The following is a 25,702-nucleotide window of genomic DNA, read 5'->3' on the forward strand; positions in this document are numbered from 1 at the left end:
GCCCACTGTACTGCATGTGATGGGGTCCACGGCCAGCCTGTGACCTCAATCACTGGGAGGTTAGGCTTGATTGAAATCTTTACTCTACATGGTACCAACCCCCAAATACCCTTTCCAACTTGAACACTGCTCTCCACAAATGACCAGAGCCTGTGGCCTTGCTCTGGATAACCCTTTAGGCATTAACATCGGGGGCAAGCACTTGGACACTAGAAGCAAAGATTTATTAAAAAGAGAGGGTCTTTCCAAATGGATCCCCCACCTTCCAGGAGATTGGATTTCCGTACACCTTGGGGGAGGGGTTTTTATCTACCGGGACAATTTCCCTTACAGACAGTGCCCTGTTGTGTGTTCACCTAACTTTCCTGTTTGGCCAACTCAGGAAATCACCCGGATCACATTCTCGTCCGGTCCATGAAAGACAAGAAAAGGTTCTCTTCTGGCCGTGCATTGACCCCCGTGTCCTGAGTTTTTAATTTTGGGTGGTGGCGGGGGGTGAACAGGGTAAGTGGTGATAGATTCGGTTGAATCAAGAGCTTCGAATCTGTCATCATCTTTAGTGAAACTTCCCTCAGTGCCCCTGACCTGCAAAGCATACTTTTGACCTTCTTCTGAACTGAACTCAGAACAGCTGTGAACATTTTGTGCAGTTCCTTTGAAACTTCAGGTGCTGCCAGTGGAGGACAATGCCCTGTGTTCTTCCCTGGTGGATCTGTGAGATCAGAACCATTGCAGGCGCTCAGTGGGATTCAAAGCAACCGACTTCCGCGTATCAAAGTTTGCGGTGTCCAGATGCCACTTCTGTCTAGGTGTGTGTTGATAAATCAGCCCTGACTTTCTCTTTCATTTCTTTGCAGTGAAATGCAAAATGGAGGATGAGGAAGAGGCTGCAGCTAAGACTCCACAACCTTAACAGCTGTTGGCGTCTCTCCCACTCTAAGCTCCAATGACTCAACTGGAGGTCAATGTTCTAGCTATGTTTCCTCTATTGTGTTTTCTTGAAGGACTAGATCTGGTACATTCGGATAAGGATCTTTTTGTTGCAAACATACTGTAGTGCAAATAGTTTATCATAAAAAAGTAGTTTTAACTTTCTGCATTATCCTCCCCTCCCCCCGATTTTATTCTTTCGTCTGTTTCTTCAGCAATATACTTCTACATCACCCACTGCTAAAACGTACAATGAACTCTAGTTCCAAGGGATGTTGAAATGTTCTAGTTACCAGCTTCCCACTTTTGGTCGCCTTTGCAAAGATCCATGTTTAAAACAAAGTCCCAAACCTCTGCAGTGGGTTTAAGTTTATCCGCTGAGCATGCTTAAAAAAAAAAAAAAAAGACATCATTGCCTGTGATCCTTTCACAAGGAGGTTGACCCTGAACTTTGACTGCAAACCTAGCAAGATGAGATGCTTAAACACAGGCAACTATAACAGATAAATAAGTTTTGTTGTCTTCGCCCCAAAACATTATAAAGTTCCTCATTTCATGGGTAAACTGACTTATTATCTTCAATTGTTCCACAGTTTGCTGTTACCCATTTTTGAATGGATTTTCCCATTCAAAATGCCAGAGACTTAGCCTCCAGGCGGATCTGAAAGCCAAACAGTTGTATGGGGTTGTTTTGACAAGCTACCACACGTCTTAAGTAAATAGTAAAGCCTTTATTTTTTTGTGTTAAGAACAGCATTTTGAAAATAAAACCTATCTGCCCATGCTTTACAACCTTTTAAATCTGTAATATTTATTATATACAGTCATTTATGATACATGTTGATTGTCTTGAAATTTCTTTAACGATGTTTTTTTAAGTATGCAACAGTCAGCCAGGGGAGGATAAAGGTACATTATAAAACACACATTAATACATTTAATAAATATATATTATCTATCAAAAATGAGCCTTAGCTCTTTATCAATTAATAAAAAGCACCTGCTGAGAACTCCTGTAAGCTGGTATAATCATTGCATCATTGGATTATAAAAGCCACAATGCTCCCTTTCGGTTCAGGGTTCAACTCGGCTTTGCCTAACCAGGAAGACCACCCCCACTTTGCCCATGTTTCCTGGACCCTGACAGAAACTGTGCTAAAACAATGGATCCCCAGCTTGCAACAACCAGATCTGCAACCCTGGAGACACACAGAACTTCCCAGTCTGTCATTCCCTCCTTACCTCCCTGCTCCCATCTCCAGGGGAGGAATCCAGCACAGAATAACCATTTCCTATTAAAGGGGAGAAAGAGTGGCTGTTATAGTCCCAAGGTGATTTTGATAACTGGATCTGGAAAGAGTTGTGCTTACAATGAGGTGTTTTGATCACAGAAGCTCTCCTTCCTGGTCATTCTCCTCAACGTCTTGTTTACAACAGATCTGAAACAGCGGTGCCATTTAATTTTGTATTTAAACTTCACTTGGTGGGGGCGGGGGCTGCCACAGTCTCTTGGCAAAGATGTCTCTTCGTACCCTTCAGGTGAAGTCCTTAGAAAGAGAACAGTTTACTGCCCTCCCCCTCACTCCCTGCCTCCCACCCACCTCCGCTGGGAGAGCACTCAGCCCCCTCTTGACCTTAAAGCCAAAATAAAATAAAACCCAGAAGCGCAAAAAACTATCAGAAACTTGAAAAGAAAAAGGTCTCATTAAGTGAGGTTTCCTGTGGCTCAAAGCCAGTTCTATTTTTGAGGTGGTGAAACATTGCTTTCTGCTTGGAGCCATCTCTGCTGTGTTCACCGTGCACGCTTAGACCACCAAGAACTTAGAATATGATCGTGTGAGTTCTCCGCTCTGCAAGTGGTGGGGGGCCTCTTGCAGCCTGAGCCCCTGATGGGATCAGAGAGCTCCGAAGGACTCCAGGGAGCAGGGGTGAGCCACTGTTTCCTGGCATGAGAACATGTATCGTGGCCGCTTTTCACCGGACTGGACCAAGGTGTTCGGAGATTTCTGTGATTTTCAGAATTCTAGGTCCACATGCGTCCTCCCGCACTCCCAACCCCAGCCCAGGTCTTAGCTTCTCCCCCCCTACCCCAATACTCCCCGTGGCAGTACCCACCCCCCCACCCGGGGTGTTCCTGGCACAGAGGTCTCGGATTTGACTCTCTCTAGAAGCAAGCACGTGCTCCGGGTGGGTGGGTGCTTCCCTGCTTCCCCGGTCGGGTATGCCCCCTCTTCCCCATGCTGGCAACATGTGGAAATGGGCTACCTTGGAGGAGGGCCACACTGGGGCCAGATTGGCCTCCCTACCCGGGTGCTTTGCAAGGACGGGGACAGGGGAAGGCGAGGATGGGACACAGCAGACTAGGGCCTCAAGAAAAATCAGAAGGTTTATTAAAACATACTCAGCTCAGACATATTGGCTTTTGAAGAGGTCAGTTTCCCCCCAAACACTAACCTTTTTCATTTTCTGTAAAGGTTAAAGGCTTATGGGTTGTTTTATAGAAAAAAAAAAAAAAAGCAATACAGTGACTAGAGTATATGCAAAAAGACCCACCCTCATTTATACATTCCATGCCGTCAGGTTAAAACTCTTTGCTTTGAATCATTGCCTGCAATTATGCTGGCCAAACAGTGCAGAGAACATGGGGCTTTTAATGGCCGAGATGTCTGAAATGCCAAAGAAAGGGATGACTTGCTTAGGACAGATGGAAACCATGACAGAAACAATGGGCTTGGAAGAGAACCATTTTCATGGAACTTGCAGAAAACTGAGACAAAAATGTCCCCCACGCCCTCCCAAAGCAGCAAGAAATCCTCATGTGCTCCACCCAACGCTGGACCTTTTACTACATCCGCAGAGAAGACCCAAGAACTCACTGCTTGCTAGGCAGCAGGCACCGCCTCTCCACCCCAGGGTACCCCCGCCACGTGACAGCATCTTGGAAAATCCACCTCGGCATCCGCCCCCTGGCCAAGCCATGGGGCTTTGAGCTGCTGGCTCCACGTGAGCCTTTGAAATGGACATGGCAGGAGAGGCGGGGTAGGGCTGGAGGAACTCTCCTGAGATGGGAAGAGGGAGGGGTAATCAGGGGAGAGACGGCTGCTCCAGTCGGAAACTGCCCCTTGGAGGCAGGCAGGCTTGCTTCCTGGCAGTGATGCCAGAGCAAGAGGCCCAGAGAAGGAGCAAAGCCTGGGTGCTACTTTCTAAGTGTGACGGTCCCTTCAACTCCCAGACTGCCTTCTCTTCTTTGGCACATGCCAGGCTTCCTCCACCACTGCTCATAAAGCTCTTCCCCAGATACAGATGGGCTGGGCCTCAGAATCACACTCACCATCTCCTCCACTGCTCCTGACGCCCCTGAAATGTGAAAACCTACAGGCAGGCCAGTGAGAAAGCCCCTATTCTCCTTCCTCAGTGAAATGACCGTCTGCAAGAGGCCACCTGGGGTCCAGCACTTGCTGGGGAGGGGCGATGGTGTGGGGCTCTCCGTGCTCAACCAACACTGGCCTGGCCTGCTGGCTGTGAACGCGGTTCTGCTCTTACCCCAGAGGATGAAACAGTCTTCCCAGCCACATTTTCGAGTGAGCCTAATCCTATTTGCAATTAGCTTTGCTTTAGTTTGCGGGGTTTGAGGTTGGTTTGGTATTACGTGTGTGTGTGTGTGTGTGTATGTGTGTGTGTGTGTGTGGCAGGGGCGGGGAGGGCAGTTGGTGTTAGCTTTTCAGTTCAGCAGTGTTCACATTTACACGAAATCCCCTTGTCTAGGATTTCCAAATCTCCTGGCTTCGAGGCAGCCTTGTTCAGCTACTGTTACTGATTTCTCCCTCAAGAAAGACACGACCAGGGAATAAAATTGGTAAGAGAGACTCTTATTCTCTGGAACTTAAAGTCTTTCACCAGAGGTGTCTTCCAGTGTAACTTGGCGGAGCTGTTGGGATCTGGAAATAGGAATAACACACTAAGAACTCAGCTTTGCAAAGTCAATATTAGAAACCCATTTGTTAACAACGTACCAAAGCTAAGTTAGCTTGCCTTTTCCTAAAGGGCTGAATAATTCCCAAGAAAAGCAGCAACCACTGTGTGTTACCTACAACATTCTGCTCCTGGGAAGGCTGTCTGCCCCTTTTCTATAATCGTGCACCCGAACAAATACGTTTCCTTACCCAGAACCCACATCACTTTCTAAGTCCAGGGTGTTTTTATGCACATTGGCCTTGACTGGACACAGAGGGTTTAAGAATGACTGGTGGGGCTGTTTTCTAACTAAATTTATTAAAACCCACAGATCAAATGCTTGAAACTCAGGATTTTCTCGGTACCCAACAATAAACAGGCCCATGGATGGCTGGTGCTCTTCATGACTGCAACCCGTGAGCCTATTGCTTTGAGCCCCTGGCATACCAGTGCAAATGATGCCTCTCATACCAGTCAAAGGCCAGGAAAACCCAAGTTTCCTCTAGAGATCAAAGACCATCTCTGACTCACATTGAAAATAAAAAAGTTCAGGTTGAGTTATGGAATTGGCACATGATATAAAGAATGGGAATCCAATTTACACGTGTAAACTGGTTCATGTGTTGTTTGTAAAAGAAGCATGTAGCTATGTTTGAAAATGAAATGTGGGCATGAGAGTGCAATTTTGGATCGCTAGAGAAACAAAATGATGTAATTCCACAGAGGCAAAATGTAAATGATGACAATTCTGCTGAAGGTCTGTTTGGCATCAGATAGTATCTGTTTTTGTGTTTGTGGGAGAGAAATGATAATCACCTCAATTTCTTAAGAAATCTTTTAAGGATTGGGGGTTGGGGGGAACCTGGTACCCAGCTGGGGCATGGGGCAGGAGGCTCAACTAGGTTGGATGCCAGCAAAATCTGCCAGGGTTTTGTAACTCTGGGCTTTTCCTAGAAGTCACTTCCCAAGGAAAGCATGGGAAGGGGCACCTCCTGTTATGATGAAAAATAGAGAATTCACTGGGTGCAAGAGCTGCAGGAAACAGGAACTCGTTCAAATGATCTACAGATGGTCAACTAACTACAGGGCAATGTCTCATGCATGGAGAAAGTAGGTGGAGGGGAAAGAGACATGGAACACTGCATGCATCCTAGCTGCAAGGGGTATTGACGTGAGCTGCTCTCTTTGCAGCCCCGTGAGCAGCCTCCACAGAGTGGTGTGTCCCTGTCGAAGCTGCCCCCCAACACTGACCACTCCAAGGCTTCCTGCCAGAACATCACCTCTTGATACTTACAGTCCCCCCGTTGAGCACAACGGCCATCTCAGTTGGCTGATACACATTGCTTCTGAATGGAGCGCTGGGTCTGTTTCCCAAGCTGCCATTGCGAAATCCTGCAGTTCGGAGAGCTGAGGGAGGGAAAGGCAACACCACACATACACACAAAAAGACACAGTTTTGAGTTTTGTTTTCTTCCCCTGCATCAACACCATGCTCCAGGCACACGCCCCCTCCCTGCTCCTCCCCTTTGTCACAAGCCAGATTCAAAACAAAGTCACAAAGGCGCTTTGTTCTCGGGTTCTCTTGGAGCCTGACCCATCTCAGTGGGGTTGGGGAGTCTGCAGAATCCAGGGCGCAGGCAGCTCTTGGGGAGGGGACCCAGGGTGGAGCCTCTCCCCGCACCCCCAGAGGGCCATGGGTGACAAAGACAGCACCTGCACCTCTCACAAGGTCTCTTCTGACAAAAGACCTGCTCGCGGCTGAGTGCCATCCATGTCAGGTTCAACACCATACTGTGCAACACGGTTTCTGGATACACACAGAGGTGGGCAAGCCTGAGATGCTGGACCACAGGTACATGGGAGAGCTCGGACATCTTCCTGGGAAAGTGACGCGGGAGAGGATGGAAGGGCCCCAGGTGTATGGGTGGGGTCATTTCTAGACAGGAAAAAAGGGAGATCTGAAGCAAAGGCAGCAACATAGGTCTGTTCGTTTTACCTCTGAAAGGTAAATGATGTTTCTTATTTGCAATGTATTTTTATACATCTAAATTTCCTCTTTCGGTGAAGAAAAATCAAATGGCACAAAAAGACTTGGATGAACCATGAATGTGTATTATTAAGTGAAAGCAGTGGGCTATAAAATCTCACATTATATGATTCCAACTATAATACTCTGCAAAAGTATAACCTATAGAGGCAGTGAGAAGATCAGCGATCGGCAGGGGTTTGGGGGGAGCACAGGGCATTTTTAGGGCATCGGAACTACTCTGGGTGATACTGTAACAGTGGAGGCATGACATCATGGATTTGTCCAAGCCCACAGAACTGTACATAGTGACCTCTAGAAAGCAAATTATGGACTTGAGTTAATAATAATGTATCAGTATTGATTCATCCATTGCAACAAATGTTAGCACCAGTGCAAGTTGTTAATAACAGGGAAAACCAGGGGGGATGGGGCAGGTGGGAACTCCATGTACTTCCTGTTCAATTTCTCCGTACCTAAAACTGCTCTAAAAAATAGTCTATTAAAAGATAACAGAGAAAGAAGAAGCACTATAAAAAAATCAAAACAAAAGTCGGTCTCAGTTGTGAGCTGTCGCCTTCATTATCTTCCTTCTCACTGAAGGCATTTATCTCACTTTGCTGAGAAAAACCTCAATTAAAGTCCTCCCTGAAGAGAGTCTTTTTTTTTTTTCCTGACTAAAAAGTAGTAAGAGGACTTGGGATTTTTACAAATTAAATTACTTGGGGAAGGGACCAAAATCACCTTGATAGTACAGTTAAACTTCACAGAGTGCCAACCAAGAGCCAGGGCTGCTTATAAACATACTTTATATGTATTATCTTATTTAATTTTCATAGCATAGTAGGTTCTTTTATTTCCATTTTACATGGGGCACAGAGTGATTAGGTAATTTGCCCGAGGTCACACAGCTGGTAAGAACCAGCATTTGAGTCCAAGTAGTGTTCTTGCCTGGAGAATCCCCGGGATGGGGGAGCCTGGTGGGCTGCCGTCTATGGGGTCGCACAGAGTCGGACATGACTGAAGCGACTTAGCAGCAGCAGCAGAGAGAATTGGTTTCCTTGACCATCACACTATTTTGGGTCCAAATACGATGTTTTTAACGACTGCACTTAGTTACTTAGGAGTAATCTGAATTTAAGTGACATTTGGGAGCAGATCGGCCCAGACTGAACCAAAAAACATAGGCAGAGTGGGGAAGGCATGTTCTAAAAGACTTGTGAAAACCTCTTTGCTTTAGCATCTCCAAGCCTTCAATAGCTCCCACGCACACACTGACAAGGAGGTGCCCTTCCTGGGGAGCTGAGAAGAGGGGACAGGGTCCAGGGGACATAGAGTCCCTCGACTCTCACTCTCGCTAGTCCCAATTCCTAGCCAAGACCTCCTCGAAAAGAGGGAAAATGGAACAGCGCAGCTTTCCTCATGGAGCAGAGGCTGGCCAGCTGCACTGCGGGAATGTGGCTCTCACATTCTCTTCAAAGAAACAAAGTCTCAGCTGGATAGGTGTCTGTGGGGTGCCCTGGCCCAGCGATCCCTCTGTGTAGTGGTTATTTGGACTGGTTCTCCTCTGGTAAACATCCCTCCCACATTCTGGGTCCCTGAGTACTGGCTACAACTGCCTCCTCCCTGGGCCTTGAGGTGGGCATGGGATTTAAGCCTGGCCAATCAGGTCCAGTCAGAGCTAATGCTGGGATTTTATACTCAAGCATCCTGGGAAACATTCCTTTTCTCTAGTGGGACTCTGCATGAGTTCAGAGCTGGTGTGATTCTAACAGAGCCAAGAGATGGAGAGAGACCGGATCTTGGCATCACTTGAGCCTCCTAGATCTATCCATTTCTGAAGCCTGATCCCCAGTACATTAGTTTTGTTGTCGTTTTGTTTACTTAAATTGCTTCAGATGAGATTTTTTAAAAAAATTAACTTGCATCTTCAAGAACCCCAACTGACAGCCCACTCTAACCCAGAGATGAGCCCTCTGAAAGGCAAGCAGGGCTCACCCACAAGGAGTCCCTAGAGGAATCTAAGAGCATAGGCTAAATGCCAGCCCTCTCCTGCCAGCCCTCACTACAAGTGAGGCGAGTTTGGGTCCTGCCCCCAAAGCTGACACAAGGTCTTCCACTGGGCAGCGAAGGGGCAGAGTTTAAATCGCCCTTGGCCTAATGAGATCAGAAAGCCCAAATCCCTTCATGGAGGAAAGAACACTTTTCCTTCCTGCTCTTGGAAGGTGAACATTTAATGCGCCTCGTTAGCACTTTCCAAAATGTGATCTGAAGTGCTATATCCTTGTGTATTTTCATCTTCTGTCACATACCTCATGCCTGTTGATAAGTATTAAGAAACAGCAGGCTGGTGAAGTCCTACATATCTGGGGTCCCACTGGGGGAAGGAAACAGGCAGCAGAGGCTGAGCCGCAGGCCAGCCTGGGGCATATTCCTCCCGTCTTTTGACCTCAGGGCTGGACTCTCAAGGGTAGAGAGCCCAAAGGGCTGGCTGGTTAAAATGCAGGAGAAACAGCGCCAGCTGTAGCTCCCGGGTAAGGCCCTGTGTAGGGCCCGGTTCCCTAAAATACAGCTGGCTGAGGTCAGACCAAAGAGGACAACAGCTGTTCTCACCATGGCCAGGAAGGGTGCCCAGGCATTCCCCAGCCAGCAAAGTAGGATTTCTCGAACAAAGGCAATCCTAACCAGGGTGACTATTTATTCTCTCTCTGTGAGCCTTCTGAGGGAATTGACTTTGCCTGGTGCCCACGTGAATTTTGGTGGAGACACATTTGGGAGAATGTAAAACAGGGCTATTAAAAAAGTCTGACAATATCCAAGGTTGGTGAAGAAGTGGGGATGGGGGCTTTCATACAATTCATCAGGGAGACTAAATCAGTCTACCTTTCTGTGGGGAGGGGGATCTGGCAGTATATATCAGGACTGAAAGGTAGCAGATTCTGATGCATGTCTAGGAATTTTTTTGCAAGGAGGTAATTGATCAAGGACACAAAGATGAATGGATAAGAAGGGTTATTGCAGCATAACTTGTATGGAAAGCCACAAACAAGCAGAATATTCACCAGCTAAGACCATAAATAGCTCAGTTGGTAAACCATCTGCCTGCAATGCAGGAGACCCGGGTTCAATTGCTGGGTCAGGAAGATCCCCTGGAGGAAGAAATGGCAACCCACTCCAGTGTGCTTGCCTGGAGAATCCCAGAGACAGAGGAGCCTGACAGGCTATAGTCTGTGTGATTGCAAGAGTCGGACATGACTTAGCAACTAAACCACCACCAAGATCAGGAAAACAAATTATGGTGCCTCCTGGAAAGCTCTGTCTCGTGAAAAGGACAGCTCTGCAGTTGTTGACCTGGAAAGGCCTTTCTTCACGATACACTGTCGATTTAAGCAAGCGCATTGCAGACAGCCTCTTAAGACAACGAGTGCTTTCAACCTGGTTACACCCTAGAAGCACTTGGAGGGCCTAAAATACTTGAGCCCAAACAGACTTACTCAATCAGATTGAGGGGGCAGGTGCTGGTAATTTGTTTAAAGCTGCCCAAGAGACTCTAATGTGCAGACAGGTTAAGAGTCGCTCTGCTGGACTGGTTTGTGTGTGCGTATGTGTGTGCGGGGTGGGGGTACTGTGTCTGGCAAGACGGGAGCAAACAGTCAGCAGTAGTTGCCTTTGGGCAATGGGATTTTGAGCAATTTTTATTATTTTCACTTGCTGAACTCCTGATTATTGTTGATCTTCTGTCATCAGAAAGGAATAAAAAAGTTATTTTTGCTTCGGAAAAGAAAGAGGGGAATGAGGGACAATGTCCTTGGCTCTGGAACCCAGAGTAGGAAACAGATGGGTGTGTGGGCACCTCTGAAGCCCCATCACCCTCTGTGCCAGTCCAGGCACTGCTGGTTCTGACATGGGTCCCAAATCGCTTTGATCTCTGGATCTTACAAGGATATGACATACTGACTGCATTTTCGCAAGAAAGGATGCAGGGCATTCAGAAAACCAACCTTCCTTCTCCCTGCTCCACTGTGAGCCTGAACAAGTTGCCGGACACTCCTAGACTCCATTTTCTGTTCTGTAAAATGGGACTGATAATCCCTGTCTTCTCAAGGCACAGAGTTGCTCTGACATACCTGTGAGATGAGGGATGCTGAAGGGCTTTAAGAAGAGAAGTTCTGTGGCAGAGCGGGCTTGGAGCCAGGCTGCCTGGGTTCAAACCCTGGCTTTGCCTCTTAGGCAAATTGTTCAGCCTCTCCATGCCTGTTTCCTGTCTGCAAAATGGACCTTACTGGGTTATTGCAGGAATTAAATTAGATTAGTCACTAAAATGCTCAGAATGGAACCTGCCCATCGTAAGCACCCTGTAAAGGTTAGCCATTTTTAACTTTTGATGCCCCTAATACTTGTAGGTAGTTCTAGCACCCAACTCCTCCTTGCACTGCAGTAAACTAGACCATCAGGTTCAACAAAAATGATTCTTAACCTTCTAGGGATCACAAATGGCCTTGAGAATTTGACAAAGCAATGGACTAATTGCACGGTGAATGTATAAAGCTCTATAACCATTTCAGGAGTTCCTGTTACCTTTACGGTCCAAGGGGAGTTTGCAAGTGTCAGATAAAGAGGATCCTATTCCAGGAGAGGCCAGGGAAGAGGTGGCTCCACCAGGACCCCAAGAACTGGTCAGGCGCCTGGCCTCTGCTTATCATATGCCCTGAGGGACCCTCTGGGCTCCCTGTAATGACCCCCTTCTCCTGGCAACCAGGGGAGTCAGCCCCACCAGAGCTGTGGCTCATCCCTGTCAAATCTCTTGACAAACACAGGCTTGCTGGTCTGGGGCTTCCAGTAAGAAGGAGACCGCTCTGATAAAGGCCACCCCAGGACTGTGATTCTACCCATGGTGGGGAAGGGGAACAAGCAGGGGGCAGGCCTGTCATTCTCCCGGGGGTCTGAGCAGGAGCAGGGTGCAGAGGCAGCTGGGTACCTCTTGGTGGGCAGAGGGCTGTGGGGGGCCTTGGAGGACTTGGGGGCTTGATGTGTTTCCCCCTGCCTGTGGGGGTGGGCGGCTGTGCTGAACCCGAAAAGGCTGACTCTGCAGTATGACCAGACCACCGCCCAGGCACCTGGGTGAGCGTCACAGAAGAGGGGACTCAACCATTCGGAAGGGGCCACCTCCTATGTCACTGGGCAAGACTGAATCTCTTACAGTCTCTACTTATTCCTCTGTGAGATGGGGATAACAGACCCTACCTCGTCAGCTGGAGGGATGAACTAATGAGATAATGCAGGTTAAGGAGGAGGGTTTGGCATGTAGCTAGTCTTCAAAAAATGACAATTATACCAGGTAATTATTACTACTGCGGCTGCTACTGCTACTATTATTATTATAGCTCCTGATAAATCTTTAGGTAACTGAGAAAAGGCACTTCTAATTAATCTCAAGTACTGGGAACCCAGCCGACTTGCTTTAAGCAACAACTGTAAGAGACACTTCTCCAGCATCTCCCGCAGGGGTAGCTGGGGCCTGGGCTGCTACTTCTTGGCTCGCCTGGGGATCCCACCTCCACCTGAAGTGCCTGCTGAATCTCTGCTTTTCTGTTGGCGGAGCTAATAGAACTTGATTATCCCATTTATGGGAGCCCTGGTGGACACTCATGGCAGCGGGAGATAGGAGTTGATGGACAGATGCTGAAGCCTCCTGTCCTCCAAGGATCAATTCTGAGGCTCGTTCTACACGTGTCCCTGGCAGGAATAAGCCCCAGCTGCCCGTGGTGGTAACTAGCTCTCGACGCTCTTGTTCTGACGTTTCTGCCTTCCGGGTCTCATTCTCCCGGGCAGGGGCGACCTCCTAAGTAAACTGCCTGTAACAAGTCTCAGGCTCTGCTTTCAGGGGAACCCAACCAGGATACACATTCAACCAGCCAGGTGCCGTGGGGGTCCCTTGGTACATCAGGACTCACAGCAGCTTTATGGAGTACACAAAGCCTACATCTGGGAAGGGGCAGGATCCCAACCCAGACTCTGACTCCAGGGCCCAAATTCATCCACTCCTGGAGACAGAGCTAGAGGAGAGAGCATAAGCATTGCCTCTCGCCATCCCCTGCATCCAGCTAGCACACGGGCTGCAAACTCAAACATCCAGGAAGCAGGGAGCTGACGTTGATATGCTATAGTGTCTGGGACAGGGAGCCATGGGAAGTGAAAGTCACTTAGTCATGTCTGACTCTTTGCAACCCCATGTACTATACAGTCCATGGAATTCTCCAGGCCAGAATACTGGAGTGGGTAGCCGTGCTCTATTCCAGGGGAATCTTCCCAACTCAGGGATCGAACCCAGGTCTCCTGCATTGCAGACAGATTCTTTACCAGCTGAGCCACCAGGGAAGCTCAAGGGGAGTGTAGTGAAGAGAAAATGGATGCCCACCTAAAAGGCCACCACAACCTGGGAGGGTAAGAGACAGGGCCTTCCAGCCAGCTGCAGACAACTGGTGCCATTGGGAACGGCACCAGCATTGCCAGATCCAACTTTTCAAAAAAGGCCAGGAACCTGACTTTTTACATTAAATTAGTTGAAAGTGCTAATTAAGTCTCTTCTCAGATGGCTCAGTGATAAAGAATCCACCTGCCAATGTAGGAGACACAGGAGATGCAGGTTTGATCCCTGGCTCAGGAAGATGCCCTGGAGAAGGAAATAGCAACCCATTCCAGTATTCTTGCGTGGAGAATCACATGGACAGAGGAACTTGGAGGGCTACAGTCCATGAGGTTGCAAAGTCAGATATGATTGAACACACAGGCACGCACGCTAAATAAATTGATAAGGCTGAACCTCTAGGGGCCAGTTTCGGCACAGGGTCAATGTTTGTGGGCTCTGATTTGCCAGGACTACCCCCAGGGCCCGTGATGCTCAGTGGGGGAAAAGGAGCTCTTTTGGGAGGAACAGCCTAAGCCAGTGGGACAGTACCCCCTTTACCTGCATTGTGTTCATCCATTGAGAAGGCTTTGTTCTCCATGTAGGTCCGAGGCAGCTGCACGTCCTCCTCAAACGCTGTCTCCCGCATCCTTGGCTGTGACGTGTCGAAGTAGTTGGGAGTGTTTTCCTGCGGGGCTGGCAGAATGGTGCAGTGGATCTCTGGGATGGCATGGAAGATGACGAAGACCCAGCCACTGGCCACCAGCGTGATGGCTAAGGTGGGGTCGCCCCAGGCATCTCCCTGTCGTAGCTCGGCGTTGCCGAAGAGGTACATGGTCATCCAAGCCACCCAGATGAGCACGGAGAGGAAGGCCGTGACCAAGATGCAGACTCCATTCTGCTTCCACTTCTTGAACTTTCCACACAGCGAGAAAAAGGCCAGCCCCAGGGCGGCCACGAGCAGTACCATGTCGTAGATGAGGGCCATCGCGAAGTCCATGGGCTCGTAGGCACAGGCCGGCTTCGCGTCTCGAAGCACGGTCAGCACCAGCCACTCGATGGCGATGATGACCTGCACCAGCATCAGGCACAGGGCCATGCCCACCAGCTGCCAGCCCGAGGGGCTCTTGCCATGGCGCACCAGCCTCCTCACTCGCCATGCCTGGCTCAGCAGGCAGGAGAAGCAGAGCGCAAAGAGGACGCCCCAGAGGAACCGGCGGACCGAGCAGATGGTCTCGTCCTCCCGGATGATAAAGGCGAAGGTCAGCCCAAAGAGACCTAGGGTCCCCAGGAGGAAGAGGAAGTGGAGGCCCACAGGGTCCTTTTTCTCCTTGTCCTTGATGAACGGCAGCCGCACCAGCAGGATGAGCATCAGGAGCAGTGTGATCAGGGCACCCGCCCCGGCCACCGCCTCCACCACGATGCCCCAGATGGTGTCCAGGTCGCACAGGGACACGTACTGAGGGAGAAGGTCCAGCCCGCAGCCCCGGGACGTGCTGGCGTTCTCAGAGGCCCCGGAGGCAATCACGAAGAGCAGGAGGAAGGCGAGCGCCTGGTGGGTTCTCATCTTTCTCTCTGATGCCGCCGCGAAGGTTCCAGAAAAGTTTGGGGGAGAAGACCAATTCACGGTGAGACTTCCACTCTCCTGACTTCTTTAAGGAGACCCTACGTCCCTTCAAACCCACCACCAGCCCCCTTCTCCAGGCAGCACAGCCTGGTGCCAGGAGTGGGTGAGGATTTTGGTCCCCATCTGCCCCCTTGGCCAGGCTCAGTGAACAACCATGAATCGTCAGCGCTAGCGGCTGGAGGAGAGGGTGGGAGGGAGACCCCCTTTCTCTGAATACCCTGTCATCTCCGTTGAATGTGAGGCCGTGTCTGACCTCTTTAAAAATAAGGGAGTAAAATGAGACTCACAGAGATGCTCATGGGCTGAGCGCTCGCTGGGAGAAGCACGTGCATTGTGGTTTTGGTCCCTCAGTGCTAACAGCTGGCACTCACCGATGACTCAGCCTCGGCCAGGGACCCAACACAGCCAGTCCTCACACCGGTGACAACAGTCTTGAGGAGGCTGGGACACTTGCCCAAGGTCACACACTCAGCTCCTAGAAGCACCCCCTCTTAGAAGCTTCCCAGCATCTCAAACAGTGTCAACTGTCTTCCTGGGTTCCGCCTTTTCCCCCTCCCCTCACTCATCCTACCCTTCTCACAAATATCTCCTGAGAATCCATCCTCTTGGAGATGTCTGCCGGACACCCCCAAGGACTGTACCCAGCAGCCAGAGACGGGCTTATTAACCCGAGTCTCCTCTTCACCCCCTGCTTCCTCTGCTTAGACCCCTCCCACCCCCGCTTTCATGGAAAACTGCTCCTCCGCACACTGGTCTCAGCTCTCATGTCATCCACTCAGACCTTGGCCAAGGTCACACCCCTCCCCCCTCCACAGTGCCTCTCGTCTATTTCTTAGGTCTAATCGCATCTGTTATCCTTTCGCCTGTTTACTTTGTTTCTCCGGTCCCTTCCTCCTCTCCTCCCTTCCTGCTGTTCTTCACCGCCAGCTGCAGGAGGACAGGGACACTGTCTTGTTCATCAGTGCAAACCAGGGTTTCTCAGCCCCGGGGTAACGGACACTTTGGGTCTGAGCCTCCCTTGTTTGGGGGTCTGTCCTGCGCATTGCAGGAGGTGGAGCAGCACCCCTGGCCTCCACCAACTAGGTGCCTGAAACACACCCTCTCCCCTAGCAGTGACAACCCCTTCTTAGACACTGCCAACATTCCCTGCGGGGCGGGAAATCACAGAATGAGCACCACTGGTGAAGAACTAGCACCGAGTAGATGCTTCTTAGATACTGCAGGAATGAGACTTCTCAATAGGGCTCTCCTCTACCCACTGCCACCAGGTCCTTGCTTTTGGAGGGAGCCTGGCCTTGGGAAAGTCCTGCCTGCCCAGCTCTGCTGTGCTGTTTCTGGGCATCTTAAGCCAGACTTAGCTCCGCCCACAGTGAGGCTGTAACCAGCCACCTCCCAGGCAGTTCAGCAAATCCCTGGGGCTTTCTTAAGTAAATGTGGTATTGATCACTTCTCTCTCTCAGCTTCTTGATGGGATATAGTGAGCAGCTCTGATCCTGTCTTGGCCGCAAGGCCATCAACTGGGATAAATTATTGATACCACAGAATGAGAAGGAGCCTGGTGCTACAGGGTGATCCTTCCTTTGCCCAGAGATGAGGGAAGGCAGGAACAGAGGGTGTCTGACAAGACATGCTCCTGAAACAAGCACTCAGACACTGGTAATCAGGCCCCTGGTCCCATCACTCTTCGTGTGGTGTCAGTCACAAGAGTGCCACCTCAGCTATTTAAGCTTTGTCTACATACCCCCTGTAAGTTACTTAACTGACTCACCAAGGTCTTGAAATTGACCCAAAAGAAAGCTCGACACATTGGAATACCTGTTGACGGAACTCATGTTGCATCCCCATTGCCATACCCCAATGTACCACCTTTGGAAAAAAAATGCTGTCCTAGTCAGAGCTTCTTATCACAAGAGCACACTCGGAATCAAAATTTAAGAACCAACAAGCCCAGAAAAAAAAAAAAAATTTAGAACTGGATACGCTGGAACAAAATGCCATTGGCCCCTGACACAGTATAGTGGATTTCGTCTAGACTTCTCATCAATGGCAAATGCGATTAAGAGACTTCTCAGCAAGTGACAACAGAACACACCCCATGCAGACTTTCTAGTTCACACAGTGGCCAACAGTCCCCAGGACGGCTGGGAGGAGACAGGGAGGAAGGTGCTTCTGGAGTCTTGACCACAGCCCTCTCCCCAACTCTCCCCACACACCTCCAGGCCAGTGGTTCTCAACCAGGGTGATTGTGATCCCAGGGAACACTGGGGCATATCTAGGGACAGTTCTGCTTGTCACAACTGGGGAGGGAAGTGCAACTGGCCTCTAGCAGGTAGAGTCCAGGGTAGCCGCTAAGCAGCCTGTGCTGGGAAGACTCTTTAGAGTCCTTTGGACTGCAAGGAGATCAAACCAGTCAATTCTAAAGGAAATCAACCCTGAATATTCATTGGAAGGACTGATGCTGAAGCTGAAGCTCCAATACTTTGGCCACCTGATACGAAGAGCTGGCTCATCGGAAAAGACCCTGATGTTGGGAAAGACTGAAGGTAGGAGGAGAAGGGGATGACAGAGAATGAGATGGTTGGGTAGCATCATCAACTCAATGGACATGAGTTTGAGCAAACTCCGGGAGATGGTGAAGGGCAGGGAAGCCTGGTGTGCTGCAGTCCATGTGGTCACAAAGAGTTGGACACGACTGAGTGACTGAACAACATGCCTGAGATGGCCCTCAACACTAAGATCACCAGAGTGATCTGGCCCCACATGTCAGCAGTGCTGAGGATGAGAAAGCCTGGTTTATATGCTTGAGAACAGACTTGAAGAAGAAGCCAGGAAACCAGCCAGGTCTCTCAACCTCATGCCTGCATCCCAGGTCCTTTCCTTGCAAGAACTAGACTTTCTTTAGCTGCCTCCACTCACTCTCTTGGAGGAATCTCCTCTCTTCAGACCTGCCTACAAGTTGGAACTTGGTTCTGCCGGTTCATCCCTCAGTTCTGCCGGCTCGTCTCTCTTCCTGACTGACCTTCCAACAACAACAGGAAACCAATGTGAAGAAAATATAAAGATGGAAACCAAGCTTCTGAAATTGTGTGGGTTCTTTTGGCTGTGGTCCCCGTCTCTAGCTCCCACTCCTTTCTGACATGGGAAAATAGATACACTCTTGCTTTCTGTTTTCATTCCTGAGGGTGGAAACCTCTCCTTCCTCCAGTTCTGAAAAGAGCTCCTGATCTTCCTCTGGAGAGCCCCCTTCAGCTGTGAGCCCCAGACCCAGCCTGGCCAATTGAAGCACTTATCCCACCCTTTGGCCGCACTGATTGGCTTAGGGATAGGCACTTGGCCTCAACCAGACCCATGAGAATCACTCTTAGGAGTTTTGCTAGAATTAACTGGAAAGAGGTTTTCTCCTGTTACTGGGGTTAATAAGCTGAAAGGAAGGCAAAAGGAGAAGCGGGCAGCAGAGGATGAAATGGTTGGATGGCATCACTGACAAAATGGGACATGAACTTCGGCGAACTCCAGGAGACAGTGAAGGAGAGGGAGGCCAGGCATGCTATAGTCCACGGGGTTGCAAAGAGTTGGACACAGCTGAGCAAATGAACAACAACAAGCTAAAAGGATATAAACCTGGAGCTGGAGAGGGCATATTTACCATCACAGGGAAAGAACCTGCCTGAGAGGAAAGCTAGCTCACAGGAAATTGTCACAGGATGGACAGGAGTCCCAGTACACTGCAAGGCTGGATTCAGTTATGCCTGAAGCCAGATACCCTGGTCTTTGCACCTCCAGCAGTCAATTAACTTCTCTTTTTGTGGACTAAGCCATTTTGAGATGGGTTTATATAACTTATTAACAAAGACGTTCTATGATGTATCCCACAGGATGTGGTCCTGTTCTTCCAGGAAGTCCTCACTAATCAACATCTAGGCAGCAGGGTCTTTGGAAGGGTTCAGTTGTCCCAAGTAGGTCATTATCACTGCAAGGGATGCCCACGAGGTGACAGTCATTGTTCCTCAGAACTCTGGGATGATCGGAAGGAGGGCTATACCACCTCACAGAATGAAGCAGAGTCCAGCTCATTTGGGCTTTCTGGGGGATTCAGACTTGCCCTGTGGAGTTCTCTATTACTGCCATCGTGAACATAATAATGACTATTAACTCTCCCAGTGCTTACTATGCTCTAGGCCCTCTGCTATGCACTTCACATACATTAACACCTAATCATCTGGACAATGACACCATGAGGCAAGTGGTATCACTATCTGCATTTTACAGGAAATAAAACAGAGGCCAGTTGGCTTGTCCAAGCTAGGACAAGCTATACAGCTAGAAAGTCGTGGAATCAGGAGACAAATGTACTATTGTTACTGGGCTCTTCAGACAAACCAGGGCTCTGGAAATGTCACCGGCTGAGCCCTTTGCTAGCCAGTCTATCTAAATTAGGTTCCTTTTGCCCCTTTTCTATACCAATACTCCTGATCTTTATCTTTGTAACAGGTACCACAATTTTCTATTGTTTTATTTTATTACTCTTTTGGTCTGTCTCCCCCACACCCAGGCTCCTGTCTGTCTTGTTCTGCATCGATTCCCCAGCACCTGGCACACGGGCAGTGCTCACGGCCCAGCTGCTGAATGAATGAACTGATTAAATATGGTCTCCAACCCTCATGCCACAGGGCAGGAAGATGCTCTCACGGTCATCTTATAGAGGAGGGGACTGAGACTTAAGTCAAAGTTTGGTCCTCAGACTGGCAATGGCAGCAGCATTGCCTGGGAGCTTGTAAGAAATGCAGACTCTCCAGAGTGGGCCTGGCCACCTGTGTTTCCACAGCCCTCGGATAAGCTCCAGGTGTGCTCAGATGCTTGCGTGCACTGAGGTTTGAGAAGCACGAACATATGCAGCTGGGGAGCCAGAACCATGGCCTTGCACCTTCTGCCTTCCTACCACTGCCCCAGACCCCACTCAGGCTCCATTGCACCCACTGTCAGGTAAGCCCCAGCCCCATCAGCCACCTGAGGCCTCCCCCTGCCAAGTAGGGAGCTCTCCAGGATCCCCAAACTGCACAAAACCTGATTAGAGGTTTGGAGTCAGCCCCAGGGCAAGGCTGACTGGGGCGGGATGAATATATGGCAACAAACCCGTGGGATGTAGGCATGCAGCTCCTCAAAAGGAGTCATGAATAAAGTGACGAATGTGCAAGACTCGGCTCACATACTAATTACTTTGCTGCCGGCCAGGCTCCCAGAAATGTGACTCATTCAGATGCTCTTAAATACACTGCGTCGCACACGCACGCGCACACACGCTCTCTCTCCCCACAGAGGGGCCAGAAGCTGCCGGCAGGTGGTGGAGCAGCACGCTCCATTTCTCACAAGCTGGGGCCTGCAGAGGCTGGAAAGAATGCAGGCAAGATTCCTTGTGCGAGGACAGTGCTGCTGCCTGCCTGCAGGCCACAAGCCCGGCTGGTTCTCCCAGCCTTGATCCTCACCAAGCAGCATGAACTTTGGGTTTCCGATTCTGCCCCTGGCATTTGCTAGAACCTTGTGACCTGGGACAGCAGACTTAACCTTACTTGCCTCAGTTTCTTCATCTGCAAAATGGGAGTGATAACACCCGACTTGCGGGGTTCTTGTGAGGATTAAAATAATAAGTAGGGTTTAGGACCATAGCCTGGTGTGCTGTGGTTCATGGGGTTGCAAAGAGTCAAACACAACTGAGTGACTGAACTGAACTGAAGCACTTATAAAGGGTCTTAAATAAATAACAGACTGGCAAATGCCCTGAGGTTATGAACTTTTCTGACTTTCCTTTTCCAGGAGGGGCATTTGCCATGGAGATGGGACTGAAATAGGCTCATCCAAGTGTTGGTCCACCAATGGTTTCCAGCCTCCACCATCGGTTTCCAGCCTCCACCATCACACACCCAGAAAAGAAGTCCCTGAGGGGGTGTGAAGGGGAGAAGCCTTTGGGGTGGTCTACCTTCAGTTCAGTTCAGTTCAGTCACTCAGTCGTGTCCGACTCTTTGCGACCCTGTGCTGCAGCACGCCAGGCTTCCCTGTCCATCACCAAGTCCCGGAGCCTACTCAAACTCATGTGATCTGCTTTGAAAACTCCCAAACTCTCCCGATTCCCACAGCAGGTGCTCTAAATGGTGGCCTGACTGCACAGGTGGTTTTCCAGAGGGGAACCAGGCACTGGAGGACCAGAGGCCAGTCTGCATGCCCTAAAACCAGGTGCCCCTGCTGTGGAGTCAGAGGTAGACACCCAGAAACCAGACACCAGCCATTCTCCTGGGAACCAGCGTCCTCACCTTCCCACCCACCCAGATGACAGGAGATACAAGACGTACGAAACAGCTCTGGAACATGCCATTCTGACCCGCTTCCCCTTGGCTACTGCCAGCAGAGGCACCTTTAACCCACCTTCTCTAAAGAAGTGGGGAGGAGGTGCTGGAGCATGGACGGGAAAGAAAAACTAAGCAGGGCTGGAGGGCCTTACCTAGCCCTGGGCATGTCTAAAGTACTAATGAATACCTGGCACAGAATTTACACTCCCATCTATGTCCTCAAGAGTGGAAGACCTCAGCTGGAGGAAGTCAGACAGAACCGAGTGACACAGGCCATCACTTAACCTCTCTGACCTTCAGTCTCTTTGTAAAACAAAGATAGTAATAGTGCCGCTTTCTCAAAGCCGACGTGAAACGTACTTAGAAAGTACTCAGCCCGGTGCCTGGCAGAGAGGGAGCTCTGGGTCCTGACTTGTTACAAAAACAAAGACAATTCTCAGTGTCCTGTTGGGAATAGGAAGTGGTAAGGCGACTTGGCCAGAGGCTTCCTGGAAGTGACGGATGAGCTGGGACTAGAACCCACTGCTCCGGACTCCTGACCTCAAGGCTGCTGCACCCCAGTTGGACTCCCCCATGTTCAGCAGACGGCCAGGATGAGGCTGCGGAGCCTGTCTCCCCACGCACCCCAACACCACACTCTGTCCTTGCTCACTCCCTTTAGAGCCGCTGGTGCATTTCCTGCTCCCGAAGGATTAAACTGTTGCAAGGTTTCCTGACATTAATTAAAACTCTTTCCCAGACCTGCAATCTTACCCTTTGATCTCTTTTCCAAGTTATACCATCTCATAATCTTTAGTTCCCAGCACCATCCAGACCACCAGACTATCTGGGGGCCCTTGAATTTAATAACCCTCACACGTTAGTAAACAGGGTTGTCAGAACACAGGCTCCGTGATCCATGAATATGCAAAGCAGCTCCAATCCTGTAAATAAAAGCAATCATTTAAATGCAAATTGCATCCTTGGCTGCCCGTTCCAGGGTGGATGGTTCCTCTCAGGCTGTAATTCCGAGAAGAAAATGTGACTAACTCAGAACCCCCAGGAAGCTCTTGCGTGGAAGTGCGTATGGAGCCAAGGGCTCTGGGTGGGGGCTGCTTAGGGTAGACAGAAACTGCCTAAAAGTGAGAAGTGGGTTTTAAAACCTGACCCATCCCTGGCGTAGGCTCATTCAAAGCAGTCCCCACAGGTCCACTTTGGAGGCTCCCGGCGCCTCGCCATCCCCAGAGGCAGAATGAAAGGGGAGCTGCTTTTCCTCTCCTTGTTGAGGTCAGGGGAGCTTTTAAAAATCAGATCTCGTGGCTTTCTACTCCAAACCCTCCCTCCAAGGATTCATTTAGGAGAATAAAACCTAAGCTCCTTTCCATGGCCCCCCAGATCGCGGTTTGGCTGGTCCTGTCATCCCCTTTCAGACCCCCACTCTCAACATCTGCCTACGAGCTCCAGCCACAATGGCCTTTGTTCAGTTTCTCTAAGCTCATTCCCACCTCCCAGCCTTTGCACTTGCAGTGCCCTCTGCCTGGTTCAGTCTTCCCCCCAACATCTGCCAGTGGCGGGGGTGGGGGGGGCGGCCCTATCTTGCAAAGCTCCACTAAAATGTCACTGCGCAGAACTCTCGTCACTTTATTTTACATCACCCTGGTTTATTTTCCTGGCAGCACTTATCCCAAATGGAAGTTCTATCCACTTACTATTTATTTACTTATTTAGTGTTCGCCCAACTCCCCAGTGCTCTGAGAGCAGGGGCTTATCTGCCAATTGTGTAGCTGGCACATTTACTGAAATAATACATTAACCGATCAAGATTTTAAGCTTCTAACAAGACTGCTTGTCTCATTGCCTGTGCCCTAAATGGCGACTCCTTCCCACTTCCATTTTTCCCTTCCCAACTCAGTTGACCCCTTTTCAGACAGAGCAGGAACAGATAGGAAACAGTTTACTCCACAGTCCAGATACAAAACTGGCCGGGTGGAGGGCTCCCAACCCACAGATACCGATTTGCATTCTATTTACATCCTATTTGCATGCAGTTTAACTCGACGTCTTGAGTCCTCCAGAAAGCCTCCATCCCTGGGGAAACTTATGAATCAAGGTTCCTCGGCAGAAGTTCCAAAGCTTTTGTGCCAAGCCCCTCCCCCACTTCTCGCCTCTTTGCGAGGACCCCTAGTTCCTCCTGGGCTCAGTTCAGGTCCCCCCCACCCCCCATACTGGCGCAGTTGGGCAGCCAATGTGGCGCGTGGCCCGGGGCCCCAGGCGGGGACGCCGCTGCCCGCCACACTCCAGGGGCCTTTGTCCGCTCTCCAAGGAGCCGCCCCCTTAGCGAACTGGGGACAAGTTGCGTTGAGGGGTGGGAGGGCGATTGGCTAGGCCTGGGAGTGACATAGCCGGGGAATGAACCCAAGGGCTGCGCTGGACCCGTCCTCGGTGGCAACGGTACCCCCTCCCTCCCTGCCCAGTTAACCAGCCCTCCGGCCGAGGCGGGTGCGGGCGGTAGGGGTCCCGGGATGCTTGGGACTGGAAGCCTGTGTCCCCCAAAGGGTGCGGACGCAGCACAGGGCTGATCATCGCCTCTAGCCTGGCAGGAACAGAAACGCTAAGCCCCCCGCCATTGTATGCAGTCGCCCCTCACTTGTACCCCAGCTCCAGGTCCCAGCTCTGCCTCTTTTCGCCCGCAGTGTCCCTTCCTTGTCCCGTAGTGCGTAGCCGCGACCCCCAGTCCCTACGGCAGGTGCCGCAGCTCACCTCCAAAGCTTTCCCCTTGTGCCCCCGGCTCCGCCTGCTCTGTCTGTGGTCAGGCCCCGCGCCTGCCACGCAGCCCCCAGACCTGCCCGCGGCTGCCCTCACACGAGTCACTCGGGCACGCCTGAAGTCCCTTACAGTTCCAGCAGCCCTTTGCCTGATCTGCGATCGCCTCCAGACCCTCCTCTGAGACTTTGATCTCCGTCTGGTCCGGGAACACCGCCCCCGCCCCATTAAGGTCCCAACCTTCTCCGCCCCCTGCCCCGCGGTCTGCGGGCTCCTCTCTGCCGCCAAACTGTGGTCCTCCAGCCCGGAAACCCCAACTCCCCCAGCAGACTAACCCCTTGGGGAAGAGGAGGAACTCAGAAAAGCCCGAGAAGCAGACCACATCCCAACGCTCACAAGTGCACCCGGGGAAAAGTTTCTGGGGTCGCCGCAGCGCCCTCCACCCTCCCGGCGCGGCTGGCACTCACCGACCCCCGCGGCCCCGCAGCGCCGACGCTCCCGCTGGCCCTCGGCCCGAGTCACATCTCTGCAGCGCCGCCGTGGCCCCAGCCCAGCGATCCCGCCCGCCCGCCCGCCCGCCCGTCCGGCCTCACTGCATCGCACTCGCTAGCCGCAGCCGCGCGAGGCGCCCCCTGGCCCGGCCCGCGCTGCTGCAGCCGCCGCGGCCCCGCCCCCTGAGGCCCCGCCCCCGGAGCTCCGAACCCCGCCCCCGTCCCGGCCAGGGCTGATTGTTCCAAGCGGAACCCGGCGCACGCTCCTTGCTCCCCACTTGCAGCGCCGAGGCGAGCCCCCTCCAGTGTCCGCATTTAGGGACCACCACCCTCACATCCACAGTGCGTCCAAAATCACTCTGGACGTGCTGGACATTTTCCTCCGTTGATCCACTTGCAGAAACACACACATAGAGGGGTTTTCTAAACTGTGGGTTCCTAAACAGCTGTTGTTCTGTCGCCCTGTCGTGTCCGACTCTTTGCAACCCCCTGGACTGCAGCACGTCAGGCCTCCCTCCTCCCTGTCCCTCACCATCTCCTTGAGTTTGCCCAAGTTCATATCCATTGCATCGGTGTTGCCTTCCAGCCATCTCATCCTCTGACGCCCTCTTCTTCGCCTTCAATCTTCTCCAGCATCAGGGACTTTTCCAGTGAGTCCACTGTTCGCATCAGGTGACCAAACTACTGGAGCTTCAGCTTCGGCATCAGTCTTTCCAACGAGTGTTCAGGGTTGATTTCCCTTAAGATTGACTGGTTTGATCTTGCTGTCCAAGGAACTTTCAGAAGTCTTCTCCAGCACCCCATTTCGAAGGCATCAGTTCTTTGGCGTTCTGCTTTCTTTCCGGTCCAGCTCTCACAAGAGTACCCGGCCATTAAGAAGACCATAGCCTTGACTATACGACCTTTGTCGGCAGAGTAGTGTTTCTACTTTTCAACATACCGTCTAAGTTTGTCACAGCTTTCCTGCCAAGAAGTAATCATATTCTGATTTCATGGCTGCAGTCACCATCCACAGTGATTTTGGAGCCCAAGAAGAAGAAATCTGTCACCACTTCCACCTTTTCCCCTTCTATTTGCCGTGAAGTAATGGGGCCTGATGCCATGATCTTAGTTTTCTGTAATATTTAGTGTTAAACTGACTCTTTCACTCTCCCTCTTCACCCTCAAGAGACTCTATCTAGTTCC

At 50.8% G+C, this 25,702-nt stretch overlaps 2 protein-coding genes across 5 annotated transcripts in view; one reads left to right on the plus strand and one right to left on the minus strand.

The window, feature by feature from the left end:
• IQCK (IQ motif containing K) overlaps positions 1-1,731 on the plus strand; it is a 151,151-nt gene extending 149,420 nt beyond the window's left edge. For both annotated transcript variants that reach the window (XM_004020807.6, XM_042240479.2), the window contains one exon: positions 858-1,731. In XM_004020807.6, the coding sequence (XP_004020856.4) occupies positions 858-913 (56 nt within the window). In that variant the 3' untranslated portion in view covers positions 914-1,731. The remainder of the gene's footprint in view (positions 1-857) is intronic.
• On the minus strand, positions 1,642-24,634 carry GPRC5B (G protein-coupled receptor class C group 5 member B). 3 transcript variants are annotated; one of them, XM_027961692.3, is made up of 4 exons: positions 24,494-24,634; positions 13,878-14,891; positions 6,179-6,291; positions 1,642-4,868 (listed from the first exon to the last, which is right to left on the minus strand). In XM_027961692.3, the coding sequence occupies exons 2-4, from the start codon at positions 14,881-14,883 to the stop codon at positions 4,824-4,826; spliced, it is 1,164 nt and encodes a 387-aa protein (XP_027817493.1). In that variant the 5' UTR covers positions 14,884-14,891; positions 24,494-24,634; the 3' UTR covers positions 1,642-4,823. The 3 variants fall into 3 exon arrangements, with proteins under 3 accessions (XP_027817493.1, XP_042096414.1, XP_060261758.1); XM_042240480.2 differs by having other exon boundaries at positions 24,024-24,548; XM_060405775.1 differs by lacking the exon at positions 24,494-24,634 and adding an exon at positions 15,315-24,070.
• Between the last annotated feature and the right edge of the window lie 1,068 nt (positions 24,635-25,702).

This window comes from Ovis aries, chromosome 24 (genome assembly GCF_016772045.2).
Source record: "Ovis aries strain OAR_USU_Benz2616 breed Rambouillet chromosome 24, ARS-UI_Ramb_v3.0, whole genome shotgun sequence".
Lineage (NCBI taxonomy): Eukaryota > Metazoa > Chordata > Mammalia > Artiodactyla > Bovidae > Ovis > Ovis aries.